Genomic DNA, 13,208 nt, shown 5'->3' with positions numbered 1-13,208 from the left:
ATATTGGTCAGAACGTTGTTTTGAGATGAGCTGAAGCCATGCTATTGGTCAGAATGTTGTTTTGAGATGAGCTGAAGCCATGATATTGGTCAGAATGTTGTTTTGAGATGAACTGAAGCCATGATATTAGTCAGAATGTTGTTTTGAGATGAGCTGAAGCCATGATATTGGTCAGAATGTTGTTTTGAGATGAATTGAAGCCATGCTATTGGTCAGAATGTTGTTTTGAGATGAGCTGAAGCCATGATATTGGTCAGAACGTTGTTTTGAGATGAGCTGAAGCCATGCTATTGGTCAGAATGTTGTTTTGAGATGAGCTGAAGCCATGCTATTGGTCAGAATGTTGTTTTGAGATGAGCTGAAGCCATGATATTAGTCAGAATGTTGTTTTGAGATGAACTGAAGCCATGATATTAGTCAGAATGTTGTTTTGAGATGAGCTGAAGCCATGATATTGGTCAGAATGTTGTTTTGAGATGAATTGAAGCCATGCTATTGGTCAGAATGTTGTTTTGAGATGAGCTGAAGCCATGATATTGGTCAGAACGTTGTTTTGAGATGAGCTAAAGCCATGCTATTGGTCAGAATGTTGTTTTGAGATGAGCTGAAGCCATGATATTGGTCAGAATGTTGTTTTGAGATGAGCTGCTACCATGCTATTGGTCAGAATGTTGTTTTGAGATGAGCTGAAGCCATGCTATTGGTCAGAATGTTGTTTTGAGATGAGCTGAAGCCATGATATTGGTCAGAATGTTGTTTTGAGATGAGCTGAAGCCATGATATTGGTCAGAATGTTGTTTTGAGATGAGCTGAAGCCATGATATTGGTCAGAATGTTGTTTTGAGATGAGCTGAAGCCATGATATTGGTCAGAATGTTGTTTTGAGATGAACTGAAGCCATGATATTGGTCAGAATGTTGTTTTGAGATGAGCTGAAGCCATGATATTGATCAGAATGTTGTTTTGAGATGAACTGAAGCCATGATATTGGTCAGAATATTGTTTTGAGATGAACTGAAGCCATGATATTGGTCAGAATGTTGTTTTGAGATGAGCTGAAGCCATGATATTGGTCAGAATGTTGTTTTGAGATGAGCTGAAGCCATGATATTGGTCAGAATGTTGTTTTGAGATGAACTGAAGCCATGATATTGGTCAGAATGTTGTTTTGAGATGAACTGAAGCCATGATATTGATCAGAATGTTGTTTTGAGATGAACTGAAGCCATGATATTGGTCAGAATATTGTTTTGAGATGAACTGAAGCCATGATATTGGTCAGAATGTTGTTTTGAGATGAGCTGAAGCCATGATATTGGTCAGAATGTTGTTTTGAGATGAGCTGAAGCCATGATATTGGTCAGAATGTTGTTTTGAAATGAGCTGAAGCCATGATATTAGTCAGAATGTTGTTTTGAGATGAGCTGAAGCCATGATATTAGTCAGAATGTTGTTTTGAGATGAACTGAAGCCATGATATTGGTCAGAATGTTGTTTTGAGATGAGCTGATGCCATGATATTGGTCAGAATGTTGTTTTGAGATGCGCTGAAGCCATGATATTGATCAGAATGTTGTTTTGAAATGAGCTGAAGCCATGATATTGATCAGAATGTTGTTTTGAGATGAGCTGAAGCCATGATATTGGTCAGAATGTTGTTTTGAGATGAGCTGAAGCCATGATATTGGTCAGAATGTTGTTTTGAGATGAGCTGAAGCCATGATATTGGTCAGAATGTTGTTTTGAGATGAACTGAAGCCATGATATTGATCAGAATGTTGTTTTGAGATGAACTGAAGCCATGATATTGGTCAGAATGTTGTTTTGAGATGAACTGAAGCCATGATATTGGTCAGAATGTTGTTTTGAGATGAGCTGAAGCCATGATATTGGTCAGAATGTTGTTTTGAGATGAGCTGAAGCCATGATATTGGTCAGAATGTTGTTTTGAGATGAGCTGAAGCCATGATATTGGTCAGAATGTTGTTTTGAGATGAGCTGAAGCCATGACATTGGTCAGAATGTTGTTTTGAGATGAGCTGAAGCCATGATATTGGTCAGAATGTTGTTTTGAGATGAACTGAAGCCATGATATTGATCAGAATGGTGTTTTGAGATGAGCTGATGTCATTATATTGGTCAGAATTTTCTTGTTTGCATGCACAAATGAGGAAAAGCAGAACCCATTACAATGTTGTCATCATTAATGACAATACTTTATGATGAAATAGTGGTGCATAATAAACCAATGTTTTTCTAACTAGTTTAAAGTTACTTTGCAAAAACAAAGAGCCAGATTTTACCAATTGCAGGGCAGTTATATTGCATTGGGGTAATGCACAGAAATATAATATGCTATGACCTAGTAACACAAAAACACATTTGGGATGCTGTTCATTGATTACCCAGTGTGACCTCTAATTCTAAATTTTAGAGGGACACTCCTATAATGCTCTATAATACACCTGATGGTCTACTCACAGCCAATCCATCTGTTCTACTGCTTTGCTTATTTCAGGCATCACGCCTAGTTCTGCGAAAAAAAAAAGAGAAAGATACAATTATCACCTGATTGACCAGGTATCACCTGATTGGTCAGGTATCACCTGATTGACCAGGTATCACCTGATTGACCAGGTATCACCTGATTGACCAGGTATCACCTGATTGGTCAGGTATCACCTGATTGGCCAGGTATCACCTGATTGGCCAGGTATCACCTGATTGACCAGGTGCCATCCATTTGTGCCTGCACAAATTTTAGTGCTACATTTTACCTGTTTTTTTATGTATTTGCTATAATTTCTTAGACAAAATGATGTGCATCAAGGTCCCATAATATTCAATGTATGTATCAAGTTTTAATGAAATCCATCCACAGACGACCAAAATCCGGTTCCAAAATTGCTTGATTTTTGATGATGTTTTAGCACAAATGGCCATTTGGCCATTTTCAATTAGATCATCAGCACATCTGTATATCTATGGTAAAATTTGAACATAATCACTCAAAGCATGTTAGAGATATGGCACTAGGACCGCATTCAATAATACAAAATGGCAGCCAGTCGGCAATTTTGAATCCAGTCTGAAAAACAAAGTGCATCAAGGTCCCATAATATCCAATGTGTATACCAAAAAATCCATCTTTAAAACTGCCAAGGTCCAGTTCTGGAATGCCAGAAATGCTTGATTTCAGTGATTTTTCAGCACAATATATCAGATCAGATCGTGAAACAAATTGATGTGCATATGTATAATATTATGTATGATGTATGTGTAAAGTTTGAATGTGATCAGTTCAGGCATGTCTTAGAAATAGGTCCAGACGAATGCACAGATGCGCGCACACAGAGGTCGATCCCACAATCCATAATCCTCGTTTTCGGGTGCCATTCGAACAGGGACTAATAGGCAGCCTGTCAGGTGATACAGCTCTGCTGTTTCAGGTGTTTAATAAGAAAGAAATAGAATGTTTTAAATCAATCAACTTACACTTTTCAGAAAGAAGTTTAAAGTTGTGAAAAGGATGATAACAATAGACAATAAACTTAAATGAAAATTATGTGGGTTTAATTACAATTTGTGAATTGGGCAAATGTGGACTTCACCACTCTAAGGGTTAATTTGTGGTGTTTCAAATAAAATAATTTTAATCCATAAATTTGAAAAACCAAGAAAAGTCTTTCTCTTTATTATAGTGACATACTGGGTAATAGTGCAGTTCTCATTTGATTGAGTGTTCGAATTTACATAAACATTCACGCCTTTCTGAAATTCATTGTATAACCCATAGGTACAGATGTTAGGCCGTCTTATTTACAACACCAAGGGGAAACGACTGGCAATATTCACTTTTCATGCAGCATGGTCACTCAATGCAATGCGTGCCGCTGTAAAAAAAAAGACAATCCCAGAAAGTGTACTTTGGTATATAACCCCTATTTTATGCTGTATATTTATATTTGGTGTGACATGTGTCATCTCTATCTTATACGTATAGCATGGCCGAGGTTGGATATCCTGCCGACCTTGGGCTACACTATTTACATGAAGTCACTATTAACGATGCATCAATTACAACTGTTAATTTATTATATAAAATTATATCTATATTGCTAAACTCACCTAAAAATGCCGTCCCCATGTTGAACTTGCTGTACGACGTAACACCAGTCTCGTTCTGACAATTTTAATCTTAAAGTTATAATAATTTATTAAAAATGAATTTAATATATCAACCAATTAACAAGTTGCGAAATAGTTTAACTTATGATTGACTTTCAACGTGAACTTATTGAAAAACACGTTATTCGAAATAAAAAATAAAAACTAGATTGATTATATTTACTAACATGCAGTATGGTAGGGAACGAGGATAGTGGAGAAGTGTAATACAAAACACATGTACAGCTCCCCGCTATTTTCAATCGGTCAAGAGGTTACAACCTTTCAATCAAGTCATCATGTCGGTCAGTATGGTTTGTTCTGACGTTTTGTTAATTCTTACTTTACTGTAACAATCGCGCCGTCGCCAACCATGCTTTAATACGTGAGACCCCACCTGCGTATATAAACTAGAGTTGGATGTATACTGTTCTCTATGGTAGCACGTATCTATCGGATTGTCCACTTTTTCTCATTAAACCAATCAAACTAAGCCTATTAAAATAGATAGCTAAACAGAGACTAAGGGAATTAAATGGGCATTTTTATATAAAAAAATATTAGCTTCGCGATAGGCGTCTTTCACGATCGGTCATGTTCTCGAAATTGTACGTTTACAATTTGATTCACAGTCAATTCTTCCTATTAACTCACCAACACATTCGTCCCACGAGTCAATTCGTCCCAATTCACATTCGTCACATCGTTTTTCTCTCATTTTCATTTTTAATAAAACCTTTCCTGTGTCATTAGTGTCAATTCATTGTATTTTGAGAAGTTTTAGAAAATTTGTATAGAACACCATGCAGTGTAACATTCAATCTGTGCAGAATTCCATGAATGACACCACTGGCAAGCAAATACAATACAATTCGCTTGGAATTTATTTTCGCTATTTTCGCTGAAGGGATGATTCCGTGAAAATAAAATCCAGCGAATATACTTTTTTTCCTATATTTCACATTAAACTCATCAAATATCAGTAAAAATAAATTCCATACAAAATGCCCAAAAAGCCTTTACAGCGAAAATTAATTCCAGCAAAAATAAAGTATTCCAAAGTAATGTAATCGATATGTTATTTATCCTTAAACATGGTCAAAGTGTTGATCCCCCATGCCAATGACCACAATGGTTTGAATGGTACAGTATAAACCAAACGTTGACAAAAACAAAATGGCGAAACAAACACAGATTGCACAATAAGCACAAGAACAGTTTGTTGTTTGGATCTTTTTGTGTGTACTGGGTGAGTTTGTTGTGGGCTAACCTTAATCTGACAAATCGATTTTAGGACAAATCAACTTGTGGGACAAATATGATTTGGGACGAATCAACTATCCCTCATGCTAATTTTTGACAAATCTAAATTAATTCTGGAAAATTTGGTTTACTTTGCATAATACGATAATTTTAGTATATACAATCACACAAATATTTATAAAATGTTAGTAAGGTAATTTATTATGTAGATGTATACTGCATATTGCTTTAATAGATTTAACATTTATCCCGGAATATCTTTGCTTTTCACTCAAATCCTTGTTTTTCTCGGTCTTTAGCTGATTTACCATACTTGCTGTGCATTGCTAAACATGGTGTGATTGGTCTAGAGTGAGAGAGAGTGAGTGAGACTGCCCTGTGTCCTTTACGCCATATGATATCTATCAAAGGCTTTTTTGAAATCTACAAATCAAACAAACACTTTGTTTAATTTATCCTGTATGTATGTCACTTTTTTTGTTCCACCGTTATCTCAAGAATCACTAATCAAATTTTGATGAAACTTGGTACATAGATGCTCTGGGATAATGCGCAGAGTTAATTAGGTTTTGGTTGAAATTTATGCAAATTAGTGTAGGTATCTAATTGTTTGCTGTTCCATGACTGTTCCACTGATATATAAAGAACCACTCATTGGATTTTAATGAAACTTTTAAAAGAGGACTCATCATCACATTTCAATGAACCTATGACTATGCAGAGACACAATTAGTTTTTGGTAAATATGTGTTCTTATTAATCACCTAATTAACATAATTAATTAATTAACACTGATATCTCAATTAATGATCATCACATTTGAATAAAATGATGTACATAAATGCTCTAGGACAATAGGCAGCCTGATTAATTTTGGGTTAAAATCTGTTCATATTAATTCTCTAATTAGCATAGTAATTCATAATTTTTTGGTTCTAATCACATTTCAATGACACTTGGTACATAGATATTACATTATGCAGACCTTATTCATATGAAAATTTGTGCTTACAACTGGTTTTTAATCCGTGTCGAAAACGTGCACAGAATGGTCGTTTTGTGCACGTTTTCGACACCGCTTAACAGCCACCTCAAGTGCCAAATCCATGAAATAAACAACCAATGTCAATAGAGTAGTCTGGGTGTTAAAAATGGATAAAAGTACTGGCAAACCAACTTCTGCATAGGCATGTTTTTAAACGCTTGCTTTTTGGCTGATTTAGTCATCTTTTTTGAACTCAGAAGTCTGCAAAACCTAATATTACATGTGAGAACGAAACAAATCCATCGAGATTTCACGTTTTCCCGTAAAAGGGATGCTGGCTGTTCCCTCTCTGGACTCCCTCCCCGCGTATACTAGTACTGGCACTACCATGGATTAGTACCTTCCATGGTACTATCAACTCTAACCATGTCCCCATTTGGTGACGCATGTCAAGCTATAAATGGGCATCAATACTCATTTCGCCAAATATTTCGCTTTTATAACATTTTAATCAACATCATATCGCTTAATTTCCGACCGGAAAAACGACCATGTTTTTATCCCTTTTTTCTCACTCGCTTATTAAAAACACTGACCGCTTGTTCAAACACTGAACACTGGCACACGAGTTGTTGAAATGGTTGTTTTAGTGCTATAGTTTGAGAATTCAATGAGTATTAACCATTATTTAATTTCAAATGACACTTCCAAACCATCTTACTTTGTTTCATTCACGAACGTAACTTGAACTATGACCTCTTGTTATGTGAATGTTCCACAACAATATGATTATCGAGACAATTACGTCATACGGGCAATGCTAACTCCTTAGGGCAGAGAGCAGAGACACCAGGAACATATTGATGCCACAGACATGTATTTAAAATGTGAGCGTGCAGACGGGCGATATTTCTGGGTTTGCGTGCTCGAAAAATTAAGCGGAAATTATTCAACATGCGGTTGCAAAAGCCAGTAAAAATAATGATCGAAAAGCAGAAGCAAGCAGGAGATTGGGTGAAATTAGTGCTGTACATTCAGGTCCTTTGTTAAAATACGATCGGCCAAGATCTATGTCATTCTGTAGCACGTCAGAGACAGACAAAATGCAGTTTTAAATATTGACACCGTTCGTATTTTTTAATTGAGTCAAAAAATGAATAAATTGTATGCTGCTTCAGCGATGATCGATCGAAACAGACTTGTTTTGCAAGTTTTAACGGCTACGTTCTGCTGAAGATATAAGACTTCACTTTCGGAGTTATTACCAAAGATAATGTACGACAGCAAAAAAAACAACAACATTTGGTTATGTGAAATAGAGTAGCATTCATGTAGGTCCAATCAGTACTGTTGTATCGTCTATTTCATCAACCAAACGTTACTACCCGGACCTGCTCGTCGATTATTATTGCAAATGTCGTTTCTTTCCAGAATCAATTGGGTATAAGTACGTTATTTTAGAATGATTTTCATTTGGTTTCACGTGATAGTTAATCTGATTTATCATATAGCATTACAAACAGGAAGTCCTCGGCATGGGTCAGAGTACTAGTATAACCCAGACCACTCGTTTTGATGAATGGTCTGGGTGTGGCCTGTGGGTAAGAATAGAAAATGAATTTCGATGAGGTTGTGATTATTTGGATTTTCGAGAACGTATTTTTACTATTGAAATGAAATTATCACGTCTAGGGGTGAATTGTTAAAAGGTGAAGTGATGTTAAAAACACAAGTTGTTCATCTTCTTGCGTACACCGTAACAACAAAGGTTTATTTTTCAACACAGATCTCAAGTTAAGAGGGTGGCGTTTCTACGTAACCCCGGAGTTAAACAATAGACAGTATAGTACGAAGGACAAGCAACTCCAGCGATTCTAATGTAGCAGGGTAGGCTGGAAAAAAGTTAAGCTGATTTAAACTAACCGTTAACATAAACTAAATGTTTATTTCGATTTCTCGTTAAGGTAGAGATGCAGTTTACCTGACAGGTATTTTAATTGGTTAATTAGGCAACCAAAATGACCTCCCTTGTCCACAAAACTATATATTTTTGGAAAGCTTATTGTATGAATTTTAAAATTTTGTAAGTATTTTTATGCACAAAAATGTGTATGTTTGGTCTAAAGTGATTTAAAAAAAATTAGCTCCTAAACCATGCTTCTGTTTCCTGTCAAAATTGGTTTACGGGTACATCTGTTTACTATGAAGAAAGTGCTGTCTTGAAAACTGTCTGTTTTTAGGCGGCGAGAGTCGTGAACTCTCGCGAAATGCGTAATTTTGTTGACGAGAGTCGCCTACGGTATTCCATGGGTATTCTAAATGGCTGTTGCTGATCATGAGTTCCCGTGTGTAGATGATTTGCTCGATGTTTTTTTTTTTTTTGATTTTGATGACGGTGGAAATGATAGTGAAGAAGATCCAAACGCAGCAATTCATGTTAACAACTCTGTGTGTGTGATTCAGAGCCCGGGCATCAACATCGAAAATAGCGAAGATTTGCGTTTTCTTGATCGTCACGTAAAAGAAACCCTTTGAAACGCTAACAAAAAACTGAGAATAGTGAAAGTAAAATAATAAAGACAATCATGCCTCATTTATACACAAGTATTCGAGTTATTTTGTTGAAATTATTAATAAAAACAGGGTATAACGTAGGTGCATTCAGGCAGAAAGACTGGATGTGTAGTCAAGATTGCGACAGACGTGAAAACGGAAGATGGAATGAAAGTCTATTAAAAAAAATGTGAGACAGAGAACAATAAAAAATAAGTGTAGTCGGTGAAAATAATAAAATTTGAAGATTCATGCATCATGAAAACAATGATATTCGTGTATTTTGTCGAATACGGGGTACAAACTTACACATGCATTTCGTTTGAAAGAGTGTGAATAGGTAGTCAATATGACGACAGACATGAAAACGGACGGATTAAAAGTTAATTTCAAAATAAGTGCAAGACAGAGAACAAAAAACGAGCAGAGTCGGTGGAAAATAACATAATAAGAAGATTCATGCATCATGAAAACAAAAATATTAGAGTATTTTGTTGAAAACGGGGTACAACCTTAGACATGAATTCCGGTTGAAAGAGTGTGAGCTATAGTCAAGATGGTGACAAACTAGAGAACATACGGATTCAAAGTCTGTTTGAAAAAAAATGAGTGGCAGAGAAAAATAAAAACATAATAAGATTCATGCATCATGAAAATAAAAACAGGGTACAGACTGAATATAGCATGTACGGAAACTAACTTTTAATTTTATTCAATTAAACAGGAACATACATATTAAAAGTCATATTTTTTACTAGTGAACTACGTTCACGAGAACATCTGATAACTATTGTGTGTTCTGAAGATGTGCATTGCGGAAAGAAAACGACTCGTTTGGGGAAAGTAGTGACATCGCATCGAAGGAAATATGACGTCATTGTTTACTTGCTCATCATAATATTCCAGCCCAGCTTGCGTTGGGCATACAGCGTTTGACATTGGTCTTACTATACTACTATACTGTCTATGGTTAAACAGGACCCAAATTGATAGGGAGTAAAACACGGAAGTGGAAGAGCTGTCCATGCATTGACCAATCACACAAGAGCTCACAAACACCAAAGAAATATTTGTTGTTGTACTTAACAAAGGGGTTTGGCACTAAAAACAATGGAACGTTTATAGGTTTAACGTTGGATTTAGATCATGTTATAATCCAAATCCCCTAGAGTTGTAAGAACCAATTTTCATATGTACAATGGGGGGGGGGGAGAGTTAGTTTTACATTGCACAGACCTAATTAGTTTTACACTTAAAGGGGAACCGATACTATAAATAAGGGTCAAGATGGCCACCGTATTAATATGCTAATCCGAACCAAGCCGCTAACATCGTGGCGGGAGCTTCGTGAAATGTGCCATTTACGATGTTTAGAGATCAAGCTGTGATTCCAAATACATATCCACGGGGGCATGAATATGTACGCTAGCGATTACACTCGTCTGGTTGGGCTTTTGATGTATAAATGTTGTTATTTTCGGTCGAAATGTGCCGCGACCAGTGAAAATCACGAGTTTAAAATGGTGGCTAATGTATGCAAAATTCCTGTCAATCACAGTTTGAGTAATCGAAAATGTAAATCCCCTAGATGTTTATTCAATCTACAAAGCTTGTTGGTTTACAAACAGCATTATCGTTACGTAGTTAGTTTATGTCTAACCATCGGTAACACTGGGACATGACAATATAAGAAGTAAACAATGTCAATAACATTAGGTTACAGGCTTTCAGATATCCATTGCAATAAATTAAATGTAGAAGTAGAAATCATTCGCGTGGTTTTAATATCGCGGTGAGTCCAAAAGCGTGAAAATATAACCACGCAAAAATTTACCGTTGGAATGTAAACACAATACCCAAGTCAAAATAACACTCACTCCTGACCCACAATCTTACGAATTTTACCATAGTCATTGATGCCTATTCAAGACTACGATGTTTATTGTGGTTAGTGTGAATGGATAAAGCTTCGCTTCGACAATTAGCTGTTATCACCGTAAAAATATTAAATTAGTCTTCAAATGGTCAGTTTATCATCGAAAACAACTAATGTTTTGATTTAAAAAAAACGTGCCATCTTCCAATCTAAACCAGAGGTAAAAGATCGTGCTGGAACATCGGCAAATCTCCTCCGTTATGGTAATTTGAACATAAGTGTCAGACTGCAATGAGCTGCAAATGATAGTTGTGTAATACTGGTAGGCGTACAGGAAATAACCGTTCTGTTAGAGCATGGTTAGAGGTTCCAAGTTTCGGATATCAACAAGACATTGGCCTGACTGTTTCGTATGGTGTTACCCTTTGTTTTATTTTTCACGAAATACTTCGACAGCTCAACATTTGACTGTCGGACGAAACGGCACCCAGACAACACGTCACAGGCAGTTTCAATTCATATCTTTTACAATAGATCGTTTTCATTCATGCGTTGCATACATGTCCAGACAATTTAATCGAGTGTATGTGTGTATTTATATTCTATTTTTGTAATTCTTATTTATAATAAATACAATGCTGCAGAATGGTCGTTAAAATTGAGTCTACGGTAAAATTGTTTTGACAGAACGCTCTTCTCCTCCTCACCGCTCATTTGATTTTGACTGTAAAGTCAACCCGACGTTCACCCGCCAGATCACAAGAACTCAAATCTCACATGAGATACAAGCCGGTACCACCCGTGTACATATGGGCTAGGCTTCGCAGAAGACAAGCTGTACATTTTGATTTTCCACACGAGTGTCGTAAACAGGTTACAAGATAAGCCCGTGATGTCGCGGCGACTTTTCTTTACTAATGATTTTGATAATTTATACTGTACTTATAATATACAGTTTTCACACTTGTTAGTCCCCGTTCGGACGAAGTCCGAAAACGGAGACTTATAATTCGGTCTCCGTGCGTCCGTGCGTGTGTCCGTGCGTCCGTCCGGAGTCATATCTCAGAATCCCTTGGACCAATTCCGTTCATTCTTTGCATGTGCCTAGTACTTTATATGGGACATATGCACATGCAGTGGTTTAGCGATTCGATTCAAAATGGCCGACTGGCAACCATCTTGTTTTTTGAAAATGTTGTATTTTGGACATGCTTAGTCAGTTTTCATTCAAACTTGGTACATAGATTATACATGTTAAGATACATGTCCATGATGATTTATTTCACAATTGGATCAAAGATGGCCGACTGGCAGCCATCTTGTTTTTTGAAAATGTCGTATTTTGGACATGCTTTGTCAGTTTTCATTCAAATTTAGTACATAGATCATACATGTTAGGATACATGTCCCCGACCATCCGTGAGTTCCTGAATCTGTCCGTCCAACCGTCCGTGTGTCCGTCTGTTCGTGCGTGAGTCTATCCAATGTCATATTTCAGAATCCTGTGGACCGATTCCGTTCATTCTTTGCATGTGCCTAGTACCTTATGTGGGACATATGCACATGCAGTGGTTTAGCGATTCGATTCAAAATAGCCGACTGGCAGCCATCTTGATTTTGAAAATGTTGTATTTTGGACATGCTTTGTCAGTTGTCATTCAAACTTGGTACATAGATTATACATGTTAGGATACATGTCCATGACGATTTATTTTGCAATTGGATCAAAGATGGTCGACTGGCAGGCATCTTGTTTTTGTTTTTTTATGCGGTATCTTGGACGTGCTCTGTCAGTTTTCATTCAAATTTGGCACATACATGTACTTTATACAGGTTAGGATGCATGTCCATGACAATTTGTTTCAAAATCTGGTCAAGGATGGCCGATTGACAGCCATCTGACTTTTTGGCCTTACTACTATATTTCCACAATTTATGTACCATTTTCATTCGTATTTGGCACATATATCATACATATCAGTGTGTTTCATAATCAGATCAAAGATGGCTGAATAACGGCTGTTTTTATTTTGGCCATATTACTATGACACGAAACACGTGTTTTGATGTAAATAAACAATCTGTTGTATACGCCACTTGGAACTCAAGTTTCAAGGACACGCTCGCGACAACCCCTCCGCTTTAATATGACGAGCACAAAGAGAACTTAACGGGGACTGTGTCATTTTCAATGACTTGTTATATAAGCAGTCTGGAGGGTAGTATGTATACAGAATGTGCATAGGAAGTTTCGTTCTCAGGTTTACTGTATACGAGATCAGTACCGTCAATAGACCGACGCAACGAAAACAGACAAATAAACTTGAGTCGGTGGATTATCTTCGCGACCGTTTAGCAACATTC

The 13,208-nt window shown here is 36.7% G+C and overlaps 2 protein-coding genes across 3 annotated transcripts in view; one reads left to right on the top strand and one right to left on the bottom strand.

Moving 5' to 3' along the window:
- LOC102800875 (ATP-dependent RNA helicase DDX1-like) overlaps positions 1–4,207 on the bottom strand; it is a 77,078-nt gene extending 72,871 nt beyond the window's left edge. The window contains exons 1-2 of the mRNA XM_085499983.1: positions 4,129–4,207; positions 2,482–2,533 (exon numbers count right to left, since the gene is read on the bottom strand). Of these exons, the coding sequence (XP_085356109.1) occupies positions 2,482–2,533; positions 4,129–4,147 (71 nt within the window). The 5' untranslated portion in view covers positions 4,148–4,207. The remainder of the gene's footprint in view (positions 1–2,481; positions 2,534–4,128) is intronic.
- Positions 4,208–4,385: 178 nt separating this feature from the next.
- LOC100376471 (dihydroorotate dehydrogenase (quinone), mitochondrial-like) overlaps positions 4,386–13,208 on the top strand; it is a 41,782-nt gene continuing 32,959 nt past the window's right edge. For both annotated transcript variants that reach the window (XM_085499980.1, XM_085499979.1), the window contains exon 1: positions 4,386–4,472. In XM_085499980.1, coding sequence (XP_085356106.1) covers positions 4,467–4,472 — 6 coding nt within the window. In that variant the 5' untranslated portion in view covers positions 4,386–4,466. The remainder of the gene's footprint in view (positions 4,473–13,208) is intronic.

Source organism: Saccoglossus kowalevskii, chromosome 6, assembly GCF_978046115.1.
Source record: "Saccoglossus kowalevskii chromosome 6, keSacKowa6.1, whole genome shotgun sequence".
NCBI lineage: Eukaryota > Metazoa > Hemichordata > Enteropneusta > Harrimaniidae > Saccoglossus > Saccoglossus kowalevskii.
Note: the sequence above shows the minus strand (reverse complement) of the source record. Positions and strands in the feature narration are given on the sequence as shown.